General features: G+C 37.2%; 1 protein-coding gene across 1 annotated transcript in view; it reads left to right on the top strand.

Annotated features, from left to right (window-relative positions):
- Positions 1-20,259, top strand: part of LOC107566221 (PHD finger protein 14-like) — a gene marked incomplete at its 5' end in the record, with an annotated part of 70,341 nt that overhangs the window by 11,590 nt on the left and 38,492 nt on the right. The window contains 5 exons of the mRNA XM_016251598.1: positions 7,231-7,337; positions 7,553-7,684; positions 8,773-8,935; positions 17,773-17,829; positions 18,019-18,140. Coding sequence (XP_016107084.1) covers positions 7,231-7,337; positions 7,553-7,684; positions 8,773-8,935; positions 17,773-17,829; positions 18,019-18,140 — 581 coding nt within the window. The remainder of the gene's footprint in view (positions 1-7,230; positions 7,338-7,552; positions 7,685-8,772; positions 8,936-17,772; positions 17,830-18,018; positions 18,141-20,259) is intronic.

Genomic DNA, 20,259 nt, shown 5'->3' with positions numbered 1-20,259 from the left:
AAAAGAGTGTAAAGAGAGCCGAAGTCTTCTCCCTGGATATTTCGCACCTGGGTAATGAGCTGTGATTGAAAGAAATCTAGATTGTAGGCAGCACCCCACAGGGTAGACAGCGTTGAGGTAATTCTCTTCTCTGTAATGGGCCTCCTGTTTGCGAAATTCTTTCATTTGCGCTAACTGATTGACCTGTCATTGGCCATGCACTCAGCCCTGACTCTGTAGCTAAAAGCCGCCAACCTCTCCCCTGCTCACTATGGCAACCACATCACCAAGGTGCGTCGCCATGGGTGACGGTCACTTAATGAGTGCGAAAGTGTGGAAGTCTGAAATGTTCTGTAGATCTCTCTTTTTGTCTAAATAACAGTCTATGCTTAGAATGTCATTTAGCAGGATATGCCCCGAAACAAAAATGTCATTGGCAACAGCAACCGTGAAAGAAATTGTTAGGATTCAAGGTTTTAAAATATTCCAAAAGTTTGTCAAAAAGTTTATCCCCTTTGTTGGAGCTAAACATTGCTCAATTTCATGCAGATTATGCGTGCATATGTGGAGAGTTAGTGTAGTGGTAAAAAGCCCAGGCCTTACAGCATGGCTTCAGAGTGAGAACTTGTCACTGAGGAGGTATCGCCAGTCTTCTGTGTTTTGTCACCTTTTTAATCACTACGATACACACGGGAAGAGTGAATTTGATGAGATGCCTGTCTGGAATGAAGATGAGAGTCCAAACTTCCTTGCGATAACCAAAAACAGCAACAATCTGAACTGCCGCTCGCGTCGCTATCTCACTTTTGATGCAGTGACAAAACATTTAAAAGGCACCCATTTGTATGCACCCATGCGCACTTGTTTAAAACTTAATTTGCGTTGAATAACCAGTTACCCGGCTTAGAGAGTGTGTAAGATGGTTAATTAAAAGGATCTTTTAAAATGTCCTCTCGGCAGATAAATGCTGCAATAATGGAGCGAGGAGGTAGAAAGAGGGGAGGAGAGCCGAGTGGTCTTGAAAAGAGCGAGCCAGTGAATCTGCAATGATGGTCATAAATCACATAATTAGAAAACGCGCAGTGCTTAAGTAGCAACATCAGTCATGGCGCCCCGCTCCTTTGTGTCATCTATCTACTACATTTTCGTTCCCTATCAGTCATTGGCATCTGAATGTAACCCTCAAGTTATTGATGATCTCGGCAGAGGGTCTCGTCTCTCGTGCCACCCTGGGTGCGCTTTGAAAGGGGCAATTTGACCCTTTGACCCTTGCAAACTTGTATGCAGCATATCATTTGTTGTCAATATGATCTTCTAAATTTTAATAACACTGGTTGCGTTACTGCGTTACATTACAGAGTGTTTCTAATGCAAATTTGACATTTTTCTCTTGTCTCTTTTCTTACTATTGGAGCAAATGATAATGCAAAAATTATATTTGTTGTAGTTTCTGTTCACCACTATGACCTCCACTTCCTAGAGCCCCGGAAATGTGAAAAAAGTCCATTGGTGTGCAAAATATTTCCAAAGATTTTATACTTTGTGTCCTTCACTTACATTTTAACTCATGTTTCAACAATGATATCAAATTGAACAATGATCTGATTCACAAATTGGACTGATCTGGTTCCTGACATGATGTGAACAAGCTATTATTTGTGAACAAATATTCCACAGTTTTGGATGTTCTTATTAAAAGAATAACAAGTAAACTTTCATATTAGAGTTTAAAGTTATTGGTAAAAAAAGTTATTTATTTAAACGCATTCAAACTTACTTAGTAGTAAGTTATTAGTTAAAAAAGCATATAAAAAAAAAAATTACTGCTTTATGAACCATCAGTCCAGTCATTTTTAGAAAATGACAAATTATGCTATAGATTTGAAAAAAAAAATATTTACAATTTTTCTCACAGTTTTTGATCAAAATGAAATTTAAGACAAATGAAAAAGTCTCCTTTTATTATTGCTTTGACAAACGCTGCATATTTCTCCAGTCCCGGGGTGCATTGTACATCCTTAATATTTGTTGTAGTTTCCGTTCACCACTACGACTTACACATCAGAGAACCTTGGAAATGTGAAAAGGGTCATTGATGTACAAAATTATTTGCAAAGATTATATACGTTGTTTCCTTCAGTTGCATCTTAATGCACAATTCAACACTGATAATGAATCAAACGGTAATCCAATTCAAATATGAAGTTGAATGATTCATAGGTGAATCAAACTGATCTGGTTCTTGACGCTTGAGCAAGCTATTATTTTCTATATGTGCTCACCTAATGTCCATTAAACTTAGGGTTGGGTATTGTTTGAATTTTATCAGTTTCAATTCCGATTACGATTCTAAGGGTCATTGATGTACAAAATTATTTGCAAAGATTATATACGTTGTTTCCTTCAGTTGCATCTTAATGCACACTTCAACACTGATAATGAATCAAACGGTAATCCAATTCAAATATGAAGTTGAATGATTCATAGGTGAATCAAACTGATCTGGTTCTTGACGCTTGAGCAAGCTATTATTTTCTATATGTGCTCACCTAATGTCCATTAAACTTAGGGTTGGGTATTGTTTGAATTTGATCAGTTTCAATTCCGATTACGATTCTGCTTAACGATTCCAATTCTTATTGATCCCCAATTTTGATTCCAATGTGGTTAAAAAACATTTAGATATCAAACATATTTATTCTGTGTCTCTTTTTGCAAAACATTTAATTGCTGCTGAATACCATGAACAAAAATCAGCTGGCTACATAAAAACTGGACTCGATTAAGAGCTGTTCATGTGCAAAATAGAGCTGCACGAAAATAGAGCTCCACGATTCTGGATAATTTTTTTTTAATGGAGGTTGTAGTGTTCTCATAATTCTGAAGAAAAAATATTACACAACTAAACAAAATGAATGGAATGATTCAATGACTCACTCAATATTTACTTGTTTCATTACTGGATGAATCAGTGTTTTTGAATGAATCTCTTGAATGAATGATTCAAAGACAAATAAGTTTTTAACAGTCCCTTTTCACCACCTAAAAAAAAAAAGAATTGATAGGTGGAATTGAAATTTTCATTTTACAGCAAGTACAGTATCTGATTCCTGACCTTAAGTATCCGATTCTGGAATTGGAATTGATTTTCGATTGATCTCGGCAGAGGGTCTCGTCTCTCGTGCCACCCTGGGTGCGCTTTGAAAGGGGCAAAAGGATCTTTTGACCCTTGCAAACTTGTATGCAGCATATCATTTGTTGTCAATATGATCTTCTAAATTTTAATAACACTGTACTTTTTGTTGCGTTACATTACAGAGTGTTTCTAATGCAAATTTGACATTTTTCTCTTGTCTCTTTTCTTACTATTGGAGCAAATGATAATGCAAAAATTATATTTGTTGTAGTTTCTGTTCACCACTATGACCTCCACTTCCTAGAGCCCCGGAAATGTGAAAAAAGTCCATTGGTGTGCAAAATATTTCCAAAGATTTTATACTTTGTGTCCTTCACTTACATTTTAACTCATGTTTCAACAATGATATCAAATTGAACAATGATCTGATTCACAAATTGGACTGATCTGGTTCCTGACATGATGTGAACAAGCTATTATTTGTGAACAAATATTCCACAGTTTTGGATGTTCTTATTAAAAGAATAACAAGTAAACTTTCATATTAGAGTTTAAAGTTATTGGTAAAAAAAGTTATTTATTTAAACGCATTCAAACTTACTTAGTAGTAAGTTATTAGTTAAAAAAGCATATAAAAAAAAAAATTACTGCTTTATGAACCATCAGAACCATTTTTAGAAAATGACAAATTATGCTATAGATTTGAAAAAAAAAATATTTACAATTTTTCTCACAGTTTTTGATCAAAATGAAATTTAAGACAAATGAAAAAGTCTCCTTTTATTATTGCTTTGACAAACGCTGCATATTTCTCCAGTCCCGGGGTGCATTGTACATCCTTAATATTTGTTGTAGTTTCCGTTCACCACTACGACTTACACATCAGAGAACCTTGGAAATGTGAAAAGGGTCATTGATGTACAAAATTATTTGCAAAGATTATATACGTTGTTTCCTTCAGTTGCATCTTAATGCACAATTCAACACTGATAATCGGTAATCCAGTAATCCAATTCAAATATGAAGTTGAATGATTCATAGGTGAATCAAACTGATCTGGTTCTTGACGCTTGATTATTTTCTAATTTTCTATATGTGCTCACCTAATGTCCATTAAACTTAGGGTTGGGTATTGTTTGAATTTTATCAGTTTCAATTCCGATTACGATTCTACTTAACGATTCCAATTCTTATTGATCCCCAATTTTGATTCCAATGTGGTTAAAAAACATTTAGATATCAAACATATTTATTCTGTGTCTCTTTTTGCAAAACATTTAATTGCTGCTGAATACCATGAACAAAAATCAGCTGGCTACATAAAAACTGGACTCGATTAAGAGCTGTTCATGTGCAAAATAGAGCTGCACGATTCCGTATATATATATATATATATATTTTCTTATGGAGGTTGTAGTTCTCATAATTCTGAAGAAAAAATATTACACAACTAAACAAAATGAATGGAATGATTCAATGACTCACTCAATATTTACTTGTTTCATTACTGGATGAATCAGTGTTTTTGAATGAATCTCTTGAATGAATGATTCAAAGACAAATAAGTTTTTAACAGTCCCTTTTCACCACCTAAAAAAAAAAAGAATTGATATGAATGGAATGATTCAATGACTCACTCAATATTTACTTGTTTCATTACTGGATGAATCAGTGTTTTTGAATGAATCTCTTGAATGAATGATTCAAAGACAAATACGTTTTTAACAGTCCCTTTTCACCACCTAAAAAAAAAAAAGAATTGATAGGTGGAATTGAAATTTTCATTTTACAGCAAGTACAGTATCTGATTCCTGACCTTAAGTATCCGATTCTGGAATTGGAATTGATTTTCGATTCCCAACCCTAGTCCTAAATTGGCACAAAAACAATCACAACAACAACAAGAAAGCTTTATGTACAGTACAAAAACTCTGAAATGTTGTATTGAAAAGTTTATAATTAGCATTAGTCTAATAATTATATTTATTTATTTTTAATAAAGTTTTTTAGAGAACTTAAAAAATTCAGCTGTGGACTGTGGAATTTGCTGACAATTTATGGACTAAAACGGATAATTTTGTTCTTTCCCCACATTAGATGTTGTTTCTTTAATTCCTGTTGATCCTTTAGTCATGTTAGCAATTGTATGTTTTCGTGAATGTACTTTTTTTTTTTTATTAAATTCAAATCTTGTTATATTAAATGAAATGTTTCATGTGGACACCAACGTCATTGTGGGCTCCCCGTACAAGTCCAGCCCATTTGGAAATGTTGTGAGTTATATGACCCCTCTCCATGTACCAATGGGATTCTCCACAATCTCTGCAAGACAGCAAAGTCTGTCTGGCTCCCTCAGCAGATGGCCAACCGCCTGTTCGGCTGTTTTGTGAAGCTTTTTTTGTTGTTGTTTTGTTCTTCTGCAAACACCTTTCTCCAAATAATATTCCCCCTGAAATAGTGTGGATAGGAGGGACTGTCCACAGTAACCCAGAGCTTGCAGGATGTGAAAGCTAGCATCTCCTCACTCGGCTCTCCGGCCTGTTCTAATCCCTGTGGTGCGGTGGAGAGGGACTGTCACCATGGGCACACTGAACGGAGCACGTTCAGATTAGAAAGCCTCTAGAGAGAAGCCACTCTGTGTTGCTGCGCGACAGGTTCCTACTAGATAATTTTTCTAATTAACCCAGACAGAAAAGATGCAGCACAGATGTATAGATGGAAAATAGAAAACTTTTTTTTTCCTGGCCACTATCCTCTCTCCAAACCCATCCAAGCATCTCTAGAAATAACTTTCTTAGAAAAACTTAATTCAACTTATTTACATTATATTATAGCAATAGTTGTACCTATATGTAAAATGTCTAATGTTGCTTATTTGCCATTCCAGAATGAAAGTCACATAGTTGCCTCCTCTAGGTGTCTGTAAGATCTAGCTCACCCTTTCTTTCATTTCCCTTTGAATATACAGTAAATACAAAGTGATTGTCAATGTCAAGTGACCTTGTTTTGTCAAAAGATCTTTAAAATAATATGTTTTCTTGTATTTGCACTGTAAGGGGGGTCAAGTGCTTTGTGTGATGCATCATAACCATGATGAAAGCTATTAGGAAAGTTACATGTAGAGGAAACCAGAGAAAAACAGATTTCTGTGCCAAGTGCAGCATCAAACTGAAAAGCATTAATTCAAACAACTTTCCCAAATGCTCCGGCCAGCTTCCATTGTCACAAACCCATTTATTTGTTAAGGCAGTGTTTTTATGTCAGGCCGCTCAAACAAACATATTGAAAGCTCCATAGAGCCACAGTGTTTGTGCTTATTGTTGTCTCTCTTTACCTAAGGATCAGATAAAAGTATTTTAACATTGAAGAAAGACATAAAACGTGGGGAAGACAAAGCAAATCCTGCACACTATATTGAAAGAAGAAATTTCTGAGAATATTAATAAACAAGCACAAATGCCAAAGTGCTCAGGGACAAAACATTCTCGATTGAACACTGATGATAAATGTAAATTGAAAGCATTTTATTCTTGCTTTAAGCACTATTTTCCTCAATAAATTTACTTAAATTTGAGAAAATAAAAAAATTTACTATTTAAAGGAGTATCACTGTTTGCATTCCCTTTTATTTATTTGAGCCTACGTATGTGTCACGTATATCATCTGTTGATCTATCTATCCATTCGTCCATCTATCTGTCAAACAATCATCAAAAACAGATTTGTGAAAAATGAATGTTATACTCTAAAATGTTTAATTGCATTTCACCAAATAGTGCTTGATAAGGACATGAATACCTCAAGTTGTGCAGTTATAGATACTTTTCTAAAGTGGTTGACTTACAGTTTTTGCCTGGCAGACAATAAAACAGGATGAAATGTCCAATAGAGATGCATTGAATAGAGATGCATCTAGTTACCCGAATATCATACTGGAGGTGCTTCACTCAGATCACCTTATCATCTGCACAGCACTGCCCTGGCAAACACGCAATGTTTTCTTTAGAATATGACCTTTAAAGTGTCTTTCTTTAGTTATGAAGGTGTGGTTTAATATTATGCTGTTTATGTGTCTTACAAATGTATCTACATTTCAGTGCTCTGCTTTATTTGCAGAAATTGAACTCTCCTGCAGTTCTGAAAGCTCCCAAAGAGAGAAAGCCAAGCAAGAAGGAGGGAGGATCACCAGGGAAGTCGTCGAGCCTCCCAGCTATGCTCTACAGGTTAGCTTGCAGCCGATACAGGGCGCCTGCATGTGCCCGGCATCAGTCACGACACCTGGCCACGGTTATTGTAATATATTTTTTAAACATTGACTTAGAATTCATAAATTATTATGTGCTAAAAGAGAGAAAAATGTGTGAAAAGATGCCTTAAGAGGCAATGTTTTAATACGGTTATGTGCTGTAAATAAAAAACAGTTTCATGTTCTGTGCAGCTGTGGGATCTGTAAGAAAAACCAAGACCAGCATCTTTTACTGCTATGTGACACCTGTAAGCTGCATTACCACCTGGGCTGCCTGGACCCGCCTCTCACACGCATGCCGAAGAAGACCAAAAACAGCTACTGGTGAGAACAGGAGTGGGAGATGGAATTAAAATGGAATAAAAGTAACTTTCAGAAGTGCTGACATCTCTGGAGCAGGGTTTCTGATTATCAATACTGGCTAGTGATTTTAAGCTGTAACGTTTAAAATAAGTAAATACAAACACTCGTAATTAAATACTCACTAAAAAAAGATATTTAGAAAATATTTAATTATTTACTTGCATGTTATGTGAACACAACATCAGAAATCAAATGATTTAAAAATCAATTATTGAAATCCAAAATTTTGTGAATCCCTGCTCTAGAGGAAACAAATAAACGTTTTATAAACAATTCCCTTTTTTTGTCAATGTAACAAAAAGCTGTCAATTTAACAAAAATTGTAATCATATTTTATTCATATTACATGAAATGCTAATAAATAAATCAACTTTATATATGGGTCAGGGGGCATGATTAATTGCAGATTAACAGCTCTATTTTTTCAAATGTCTATCACAAAATAAAGGTGCTATTTCAAATTCTAAGTGCAGCAGTCCACTTGCAGTGCGTCATAAAGTCCCTCCATGTTTACTTTCATAAGGTTATACTAACTGTCACTTTGAAAAATTATGTGGAGCTCCACAGTTTCTGTGTTTTGTTTATTTGTCAAGCTGAGCCCAATGCTTTCACTGCTGGTTCGAGTAATTCATTTAATCCATGAATAAGAAAGCGTGATGTTGTTCCGCACTGCTGGTTGGAAATTAGAAAGCATTTGAAAGATAAAATTGTGTGGGGGGGGCAAGTCGTACCTAATTACTGGCAACTGGCTGCCCCTGAGACAGTAATATTTTATAATCAAAAAGCTTTTGCTCGCACTGATTAAGAATTCGGCTATTCCTTCAATTTCATATATTGTTTGTGCGGGATATTTTAACAACCCTTTTGTTGGAATGAATATGACACATCTGCTTCTGATGGAAAAACATTGACATGGACCTTGAAAGCCACTCCCTCATCTCAAAGAGTTCTCCATATTGAGGAATCAATAAGGTCAAATGAAAGCAAAATAATACCTGACTCCTTTGTCTTTCTCACTCTCTTTCTCTCTGTCGCTCATCCTTTTCCAGGCAGTGCTCTGAGTGCGACCAGGCCAGCAGTGATGAGGCTGACATCGCCATGGAGACGCTACCGGATGGAACCAAAAGGTCCAGGAGGCAGATCAAGGGACCAATCAAATTCATCCCTCAAGAAATGAGCCCAGAGCCCAAGAAGCTTCAAGTGAGAGGGACTGTGAGTATGAGCATATCATGAGCTCACTGATGACGAACGTGTGTTAAAAAGCCAAAACTTGAAATTGGGCTTCTAATACCCACCAGCTGCGTTTCACAGATTTCCTCTAAAGATAAAGGTGGATTTTTAGCCCTGGATGCATGACATCATCAGTTATGTCTTCTCAAGTTAATGAAAACATGGCTGAGAGAGACCCACAAATCTCTTGAGAAATGGGAATTACTTTGTCCACTAGTCCGTTTTAAGCTTCGTCTAGCTCTCTCTGATTGGTGCTTTAACTCTAGCTGTTGTCTTAGGTCAAACATTCATTCGCTGACTCGAAATTGATTCTTTGCTTCTCACGTAAAATAGATAATTGACCTGTTCTTTAGTCTCTTGAGCTTTCGCAGAGGTTATCGGTGAAGATCACAACAGCTAGCCTTGTTGATTACTTTGAAATGGACAACCTAAACACTCTATCATCTTTAATTGTTTTATAAAACCACCTTGAAACTGATACGGCCATAATTAAGCCATCAGTAAAAACCCCACTGGAGCTGCTCCCGAGCATTTCAGTTTTATTAGAACATTAGCATTTAGAATTGTTTCCGAAACTTAACGAGCTGCCTTGCTGCCTACTCCGTACAAAAGCAGCTGCTAGAGAAGATAGCTCAACCTCACAAGTAACTGATTTGGAACGCTCTATGACACAAAGAGTGTTACATCTTGCTTGCCTTAAAATCGATTCAAATACATTTGACATTAGCATGTTGCTAAACTAACAGCACAATATCAAAGACTGTTTATAAGTACCATATAAGGTTCACTCAGTGGGAGAAAGCGTAATACACACTTTGACAGAATAAGTCCCTCCATAAAGAAAAGAGCCAGCTGCCAATAGACCTTTTTCACATTTCCGGGTTTTCAGCAGCAGAAGTCGTTATAGTTCATAATTCGAGAGCAGTGAATGGGAGAGTACCACACATATATTTTTTGCAATCCCAATTACTCAAATAGCAAAGGAAAAACTACATGATAGTGTTTTCACGACTTTCAATCAAAGCAACTAATCGAAAGAGACCGATATCGGCAGTCAGAAGAGAGAACAATGTCAAATTTACCGTCCCTCCCATAGACACTGCATTAGAAACACCCTCACAATAGCGTTAACCAGTTTTTTTTGGTAACTTGATGAAAAGGTGATATAATACAAAGTATAGTTTTATAAATGTATATATTTAAAAAAAAAAATCTAAATATAAATAAAAGAGGATTTAAGATGCTGAGTATTTGAAAAGCGTCATCACAATCTTGTGAAAAGGGTCCATCGGTAAAATCATTGCAGCTGCTATTGGAAGTTCCTGCTTTCCATAGAAATATTCTATATGCACTCTGGGCTGTACATGTGCTTTGGCTGTACCAACGTGAAATATACACTTTTCAAATTATATTTGAGGATAGAAAAAACAACATTTAGGGGACAGTTTGTCAGATTTTGTTGCTGATTTACAAAAAATGTAAGTTTGGCAAGCAGTGTTTGAGATTTCAGTATTTCTCCATTCATTTTAGATAGAAGTTGGTCTTGCATGCCTTGCATTACCCTAGTAAGCATAAATAACACAGAAAACACAAATATTGGACAAAATCCATTTTCTATTTGCAGCTGGCGTTTTTTTTTTTTATACTTTTCATTATTAAATGAAATTTGTAATATTTAGGAACACTTCATAGTGTCACTGAGTTAAGACAATTAAGTTTTGAACAGCCTTAAAGTCCGTGTGAACCAGAAGATGCTGCCGACTTTATTTCAGTATGGTGACGTATTTCCAACTGAAACGGAATATTGAGTAGAGGGAGGGGTTTTATTTTTGCGCTCCTCTCATCTTTCACTCGCAGCAAACTAACGGTTGGAGGGGCGTTTGTTCTGCCCAAGCCGTCAAACTGCCATTCCAGAGAGGAAGCAAATGATCAGATTATGATTAAAACAAGACAAACAATTTTTTTCAGAGGATTAACTTGCATGGATTAATTGTTCACCTTTAGACTAACAATGTGCACTAACAAAATAAATATTGTAAATTTTGATTTCATGCGAACTTTAAGATATGGTTACATTTACTATTGTTTGGCAAATGTTCTCAGGCAAATCCAGTCATTTTGATAGGAATCCATGTATCCAGGAATTCTGCATGATGGAAAAAGATTTCCCCACCCAGATTTCGCAAAACAGGTTCAAGTTGGTCTCACATATTCATAGCATTGACCAACAGAAAACTGCTGTTTGAGCTGTGCTTCACACCACACTACACGATAATAGACAATAGACTTTTTTGCCAAGTGTGTGTTTACTTGATGCCTTAAAATGCTGTGTTTATAGGCAGCTTTCTGTAACAGAGTGAATATTGTCTGTTGAATGATCAGACGTGTGCACCAATACCTCTAGCTGTAGAGGCAGCGTGCCACATTGAAGTGTGAGGGGGAAGGTGTGTGTGTGTGTGTGTGTGTGTGTGTGTGTTTTCAGACTTGAGATAGGGCTTGTCTTTCAGGCTCTCCATGGCTTCCACTTATCACTGTCCAGCATTCTCTGATCCTGCGATAGCGCTCCGGCAGCCCGACTCCCTTAAGGAAGATAAAAGATATCCATCGGAGAAACGACATGCTCTCCAGCCCTCCTTCATTTTGTCTTTTTCAACCTTTTGTTTTAAAGCTTAGCCAATAAACCTTTCCCTGCCAGTTTTTTAAATTGAATTAGAAAGTAAAGCGCAATTTTAGATGGCTCCTGCAGCACTGCAGCCACTCGCCTTGGCTGACGGCTGTCAAAATGGCTCACACGCAGGTAAAAAGAATGACTTCTGGACGGTATTTTTTGTTTGCTGTATTTACGCGTAAGTGTGGGCTTGCGTATGCCAGGCAGGGTTAATGTGTTTTCCCTTTAGTCTCGGAGACGCGTGCCCAGAAGTGAGGCGAAGGCTTCGGTGGAGAGCAGCTGGATTAAAAGGCATTTATTTTTCTCCCTCTTCTGTAGCTCCGGCTAAACTCCACCAGAGAAAGATGCTTCATTGCAGAATTTATCTTCACTTGCATTCCAGAGTGTGGCAGCAGCTGAAGGAGCCCTGCTTTGCATTTTTTAATGCCCTTAACCAGCCGGTGTGGCAGTGGCAAGCCCTTGTAAAGCTGTGCTCTGATTTATCACGGTCCGCTAATCGACCCTCCGCCATCCCTCCATTCAGGAGTCAGTGGTGTTCGGCTTCACTAATGTGCCGCACTGTTCCGCGGCCACTGAATACCGGCTCTCCTGCACACCTGAAATGGCTCTCATGACTAGCACACACTGAGATTTTGTCCGGACTCTAGTGGACTTTATGCATCATTTGCGCGAATAAAGGCATTGGAAATCTTGCTATAATTAGTGGAGTTTGCAAAAGTAAGGGTCATTTTGGTCATACTTTGGTTTTTCAAGTATAAAACTGGCAATACAAACATAAATGATAGAGACTTGTAGAGGAGAAGTGTGCTATCTACTTGTCTAAGTGATTTTTTTTATCATAGACGCTTCGAGTTGGGTTCTTCATATTTGGCCCATTAAGTAACCACCTAGCAACTATCCAGAACACCCTAGCAACCTCAAAGCAATACCCTGACAACCACCCGCAAGAAGAAGCATTTTGTTTAATGGGACCGGCACAACTGCAAAATCTACTGCAATGCACTAAAAAAATCTATCCATTAATTTTTTTTTAATTTAAATGTAACAATTTGTGTATTTATTTATTTGTTTATCTATGCCCTTTAGTTTAGTTTTTTTTATATATATATATACTTTAATCATTTATTTTAGTTATTTATTTTGTTAAATATTTGTTATTTTTTCACTCTTGCCTTTACCCCAAACAATTCCATAGTTTTGCAAACTTTGCCGCAAACAGTTTTTCTGATAAAACACCTTTTAATAATAAATAAAATGATGAATAATATTGCATATTTTTTTGAAAAATATCTTATACTAAAATTTTGAATATTTATTCATTTATTTTTTTTCACTTATTTATTGATTTTATTTTTTTTCCCATCTTTTGCCTCTGTGCCCTTTAGGCCAAATACTCCTATAGTTGTTTTTTTTTCTTCTTCTTTTTACTTAGTAGCAAACTATTTTTCTGATCGAACACCTGTTTGATTATTTTACATATTTGTCCTGGATTTTAAGCCATTAGTCTTCTTTGAATTACCACAGTAGGCTACTCTTTGTTACGGTCCCTTTGTATGCACCAATAGCTTTTCCAATCTTGTGGAAATTGATTCAGTGTTTTTAAAGATGCAGCATTGCAAGGCCTTTAATTAAAAAGTAGAGTTTTTTCGCAGAGTCGTCTTGACTGTCCTCCTCCAAGTGTAGAGTGTTGTTTACGTCAGCCCTTCACCACGTTTACAGTACTTTACCATTACATAGAGGATCTCGGCACAGAGGACCACTGATCTAGCCTTTAATAGATTACCTTAATCGAGTCTGCCATAATGAAGGAATAATAAAATAAATGAGTACCTTTGTTTGGTGCCACCATTGAGGGAGAAGTGGCAGAGGCATTTAAGTGGCAATTGGCAGTGTGGAAGCAGTTAGCATTTATAATGATAAGTGTTCCATCTGCTGTGTGGTGGCAAGCCAAAGGCGACAGATGGAATTGTTTTCACAGTCTGTTTAAATATGTTGTCGTTTTTTCTTCCCTTTTTAAAAAGCCCCAACTTGGCACACTCATGCGCCTGTTCGCATTAAGGTGGAGACGTTTGATTTGACTCGTGCAAAGCTGCTGTTGTTTTTCTTGTGTTTATCAGCCACTGATGGAGATGAAGTGTTGATCCGCCGATGGTAGACAAGAAAAACAATGCAAAAAGTGTCTCTAAGCGAACAGGAGAGTGCTCTGTGGAGAACATGTTTGGATACTCAATCTTGGTTCATGACACACACAAAAATCCAATTTTAACAGCCAGGGTCGACCCAATTGCGGAATGGCCTTATATCTGGATAGAGAGGGGCATCGATTGAGGCTGTGGTCTGGGCTCTAAACAAAGGGATTGAATCCCTCTATGGCACACAAGGGGGAGCCGGACTGAATGAGAGATTTGGATTAGAGAGGAGCACCACTGTTTGACATCTGTAGCAGCTACAGTGAGCCGCAAGTCACCAGCTGCTCTGCGTGAGCTGTTTACTCGTGGAGAGCGTTAAACTATGTTCTGTTCAGCTTACTGCCACATGGCTTGAACAACATCACATTATACTCTAACTGAGCAGCTTTTCGAATCTCATTTTACTATATATATATATATATATATATTTGCAATTAAGCCCTGAAGCACCAAGTTAAGGACTTATGGAAACATTTATAACTTATTTCAGCTTATGTTATTATTTCAGCTTCATTACCTACTTCTGAATATGCCTATTTCACTAGTATATCGTTGGCAGAATATATGTGAAATGAGTAGTATGTCCGAATTCCAATTTGGAGTAGACGTCACCGTTACATCACTTGCAGCTACACGCGCATAGTGGTGGCAGAAAAACACTGGGAACAATTGGAGGGAAACGGGTAAAATCCATGGAATAAGAGAAAAAAATTTATTGTTGTGCCTTTGGATGTCAGAATCGGAATGCAAATAATTTTTATATAACACTGTCGTCAAAGACGCCATTTGAAGCTAAACACAGACGTTTAAACGGACAGACTGTGGATGAAACCTGCTATGAACCCTACTTTTAAAGCATACATTTGATTTAAACAATAGGTCTATATAATATTCATATAGAGGACATATTGTATTAGCCCTACAGTTGAAATACATGCAGGAAATACTATTTAATCCTATAACATTTTACATAACATGAACCTCTTTTATCTCACAATTCTGACTTTTTTTCTTGCTAATGCAAGTTTATATCTCCTAGTTCGGACTTTATAACTTTATTCAAGTCAACAATTGTGAGTTTGTCAATTCTGAGGAAAAAAAGCCAGAAGTCTGGGATTATAAACTAAAAAGAAAGAATGACGAGTTGATTTTTCTTACCAGAATTGTGAGATAATCTCGGAATTGCAAGAAAAAAGTAAAAAAAAAATGTAATGCCGTATTACATTACATTACAATTATATTTTTATTATTTTATTCCATGGCTTGAATAGACTGCTACGTTAAAACTGTCATTTTCTGCCACCAGATAGGCTCCGCCCACAAAAAAACGTCATCACTGTTTGCACTGAAATTCGTCTATTGGAATATGGCAACACAATACAATTAAATGGTTCCCATAATTATAAAAATGTAAATGCTGTAAGTGTGCCGCATCGCACTTTCAACAATTTTTTTTTTCTATTTTTGAAGTTTCCACCCACGCCGCTGCCATTGTGTTTTCGCAAGCAACAACGGTGTACCAGTTGTAACACCATGGCGAAACTTCGAGCAAAGCATGCTAACTGTTCTGTCTTTGGCAGCACTGACGAGCACAGAACACTATTTAGAATCCCAGCCTCAGAGGAGACAAGAGAGCAGTGCATTTATTGATTTATTTAATGCATATTATGCTGCTGCCACACAGATCTAATATAAACATGATTTCTTTCCCAGCTGTTTTTCACAGACATAACCAACTGTTTTTGTAACTTGTGTGTTTTTTTTAACATAAACTTGTGTGTATTTGGCCAGTGTCACCGCTTGGCAAGTTTCGGTACCAGGGATGCGAACTTGTCACCTTTTGGTGAAATTCGCCGTTTTGAATTCAAAATGGGGTAATTTGTGTGATTCGTGTAGATCCGCTGAGTTTTTAAAATTGTTTTAAAATTGTTTTAAAATTGTACCAACTAATTCTGTACCGGCTCAAAGTCACCCACTTTCATGCGATACTGTATGTTTTTGTGTTTACGCTCTGGTTTCGAATTACAAAACCAAAAGTTTCTATTTACAATGTGTTTTGCAGCATTGAGTATTGTAGCCAATAACAGGCATCTCTGTTGAAAGCAGTGGCCAATCAGAGGTGTTTACTGTAGGTTAGTCAGAATCCGCTCTGATATAATTTTTGTTTCTGCAAGTTTACGTAGTTCTACACGCTCACAGATCTTCCTATTTACAACAAGACAAAAAGAAAGCATACACGATGTAAATAAGATATTCATTGTGTAGTTAGTTATTGATTATGTGAGGAGTTTTCGCGTGAGTAAGCTCAGACAGTTGCGCTATAAGGGAGGAAGCGCCCTTTGCTCGGTGTCTTTTACATACATTCACAGTTTGAAGAAAAGTTTAAGAGAACCAAACGTCACATATACTGTTTCAGGAATGACAAACGCGAGTGTAAAAAAATTACGCGAGTAAATCCACCAAATTGATCCGCGATTGATCATGATACGTGTAGCAATGACGGAACGAACTATCTGACAAGCCGATGTCAAAACAGCTGTGCTTTAAGGGATGCAGAGTAAATTCAGAGTAACAAAACTACAGCAACAAGAAATGTCAACAACAAGTCAACAACCCTAACCCTAACCTTTAGCAGCTTCTACAGCTTCTCATCTTTGTCACCCATGATTAGTTTGCATCCCTGTTGCCAGTGTGGAGCCTACGAATCAATATAAATAAATATCATTACATTTACTTAGTTGACATTATTTATTTAGCTCTTCTACATTAAATTAGTTGAGTTAACATAATTAGTTGTCAACTTATAAAATTAGTAAAGCTGATAAAAACATACCTCAGGTCAACAATGAAACAAGAGAGGCTGTCAGCAATGGCACTAATTTCAATTGAACGGAACATGCGAAGGTCTTTGGATATGAAGGACATAGTAACAGCATTTGCTGCAGCTAAGGCTCGTAAGCACCATTTTTAAGGCGAAAATCTGTTACTGTAAATATAAAGATTGTACTGTATCTTCAAGATTGTATTGTACAGTATTGTTTTTTCTGCCATAAAGATGAAGATTGATATTTTGTTAAAGAATAAGCACTTTGTTTTAAAAAATAAACAATTTATGATCTATTATATGTGTTTTAACTACTTTTTGTATGTTGTATAAATATATATCTAGGCAACAAAGATATATTAACAAAATAATCTTTTAGAAGGTCCTCATCTATTAATTTTGCCTGGGGCCCCCACTTCATCTTGGTTCGCCTCTGCACACGTGCTTAAATGAATAAATGACTGCTCATATTCCAGCATACGGCATTCGCATTGATCAAGAGTGAATGGGTTGTCCACGTTTTTATTTTAATTTTTTTCTCCCTTCATCGCTGTACTGGGAAGCCAGAATGTGCATACATCAACAGAAACATACATTAGCCGAACCCTGTTTGTTTTACGTGTTGTTATTTTATAACAAACCATATTACAGATGCGTTGTCAGATTTAAGTTGCGTGCCGAACCGTGTGTGGAGAACCGGACGGTTCGATTTTTTACCGAGAACCATTTCGCCCTTACCTGAGACCTATGTTACATATTGTAAAAAGGGGCATAATAGGCCTCCATTAAAGCCAATCGATCCATTCTGAACATGAACATTCTGGGGTGATGTTACAGTAACAAGTAAAATAGCAAGTGACTTGGTATGTTTTTTTTCTTCACCTTTTGCATTTCAGGACTTGCGTCATTTTTCATTAGCTCTCCTTTTTTGTGGATTTTTTCTCAGTGGGATTTTAAGTGAGAATCCATTTGTAATAAGTATTTTAAATACCCCATTCAACAAGAATTCTTAACGTCAATGTTAATAATTTAATTCCCATGTTCATTTTAATAATCTTAAATACAGTAATCTTGCATTGTTCTTTTGAAATGTTTGGCGTTCTATATTATGACCAAATCTAATTTTCCCTTTGACCAGAGAACCAGAGGCCAGAAGAGGCAGAGAACATCCATCTGCGAGGAGGAGAATATCGAGGTGAGCTTTCTCTTCCTCACCCCGCACTCCTTTAAGACTGTCTATCTCCCTCATCTACCTCTAATATTTAGAGAGCGTGATGAAGGAAGACAGCTTGTGTATGTTTACACAGCAATCTCAGCCCTCTCCTCTCACCAGCTTAATTCAAACACACACGACGGTCGCCTCTAATAGCTTGCGTTTCCATAGGAACCTTTGCCGCGGGAGCGCAGACAGAGGCAGTCGACTCTGCAGAAAAAGCCCAAAGCCGATGACACGCGGACCGAGTGCACCACCTGCAAGGGCCCCGGCGACAATGAAAACCTAGTGAGGTGGGTAAAGCCTGTGCGACGTGCGTCTCTGAAGCATCTGCGCGTGCGAGAGCGTGTTTGATCTGGCAGGGGTTATATTCGCCTGGTGATTAAAGTTCAGGCTTCGTTATAAGGACTCTGCCATGCATGTGTGAGAGTGGGAGGCAGCGCTGGCTCCACAGGGCCTTCTCTATTTGGCTGCCACATGTATTTGCTCACTTGGTTTGGCAGTAATGAGCTGTCTGATTTACTGTCACCATTTGGCCTCAGGTATGAGGTATTGGTTCCTTCAAACAGGATTATTTTAACATAAGCGTCAGATCCAGATCAATTATCCTGTCTTTTTCCTTCCTTTAACACCTCCTCGTCATGCTTTTCAATGCCGTAACCTCATTATGTTTTTGGCTAAAATATACGCGAGCATGACTTTTAATTGACACTGACATAATAGTTAATTGACACTGACATAATAGAAGTGCCAAACAGTCACCACTTCCGTCACATGACGATCTGACAAAAAGCTGTTTTTGGGTAATTGGAAAATGGCTTGTCAGGTTACAAGTACTTCAAATGCTTTTAGGAGATATGCAATGTTTTACAGCTAGTTCGGGTTTGCTGCCGTTTGGCCTCGGCTGTGGTGTGAGGTGTGTTGCCCTGACTCTTTCTATCTTTGCATTGAACAGGTTGTGAGAGCCGGGCACCACCTCCTCCCCTAGAAAAGGACAGATGAGAGAGAGAGACAGGGAGAGAGAGAGAGGGAAATTAACTCGCTTGAAGAGCGGCGTTGGGGTCGGGGAGCAGCCACCTCCGACCGCCACCTTCGACCGTCCCTTCTGCCCAAAGCAGTCTGAAAGACGAAAAGACCATCGTATGTGGACTAACATAAAATAAATTCAGTTTGCACTGAGAGGGAGAGATCAACCCTCATTGGACACTATAAACGGACTTTATATGGACAGAATACTCAGTTAGCCAGTTTGGAGGCACATAGCGTCGTTCTTTGTGGAATACATGAACAGTGATGCTGGTTTTGGGCCTTTTGCTCTGTGGATTAAGCCAGATTCTGGGCCGTTTCACCATCTTTGCAAGCGATTTGCTGTCATCTGGCCTTCTTTGGGCCTCCTGGACTTTCTTTTTCTCTCTCGCTTTTACACTGACTCTAAAACAGCGCACACCTCACTCAATCAGCTGTGTTGATTGAGTCAAATGTGCTTCTGAAAGCTAATTGTGTCTTCTGTCTTGCTTTTATTATGAATGCTTTTAATGCTTTTGTTTCGTGACTCTGCTCTATTTTGCCTGTGATGTGTGAATTATATGGTTAAAAGTGGTTAGATGATAGAATCAGTAGAATCTTCTTTTTTTTGTTTTAAGTGTTTGAATTTTTTACTAGTTGTGGTAGCGTAATATTAATAGCTCAAAATGATAATATCCGTGCTTAAACTTATAGTTCTTTCCTTAGTATCATATCAGTGATAGCGTGAATATCACAAGAACATATCTGGGTATATTTCACCATTTTTAATATTTTGACATTATTTTTATGATATTCACACATTTTCCATCCCAAATCTGATTACCATAATGGTTTGGGGTATTTTATTTTATGTTTTTAAATGTTTTTATTATTTGAATTCTCATTTTATAAACCACTACTGTGATACAGTATGCAGTACAATAGTTTTTAATTTCTTTTTCTTTTTTTTTTACTTTTTGATACGTGAATGCTTTACAATTGAAAATAAGCATTTTTCTCAGGCTCCTATGTTTGTGTTTAGTTATCTCACTTTAATGGCAATGTAAAGAACCTATTCATTGCCATTAAAGTGAAATTACTGAACCTACACATAGGAGTAGGGCTGTGCAAATAATCAAATTCGATTATCATGCACATCTCATCAGTAAAGCCGGTTCTGTGATTAGTAGTAAATCTCCATCACCTGCTTTCAAATGGAGCAGCATTTACTACACAGAGCCACAGTTCTTGTCAGTGAACTACGGCTCTGTGTAGTAAATGCTGCTCCATTTGAAAGCAGGTGATGGAGATTTACTACTAATCACAGAACCGAATTTTATCTTTTTTTTTTTTTTGCATTATGACGGTTAGAAGAAATAATGTGCCAAATTCTCATGAAAATAGTGT

This window comes from Sinocyclocheilus grahami, unplaced genomic scaffold, assembly GCF_001515645.1.
Source record: "Sinocyclocheilus grahami isolate Dianchi unplaced genomic scaffold, SAMN03320097.WGS_v1.1 scaffold1060.1, whole genome shotgun sequence".
Classification (NCBI taxonomy): Eukaryota; Metazoa; Chordata; class Actinopteri; order Cypriniformes; family Cyprinidae; genus Sinocyclocheilus; species Sinocyclocheilus grahami.
The sequence above is the reverse complement of the archived record's forward strand: the minus strand, read 5'-3'. Positions and strand labels throughout refer to the sequence as shown.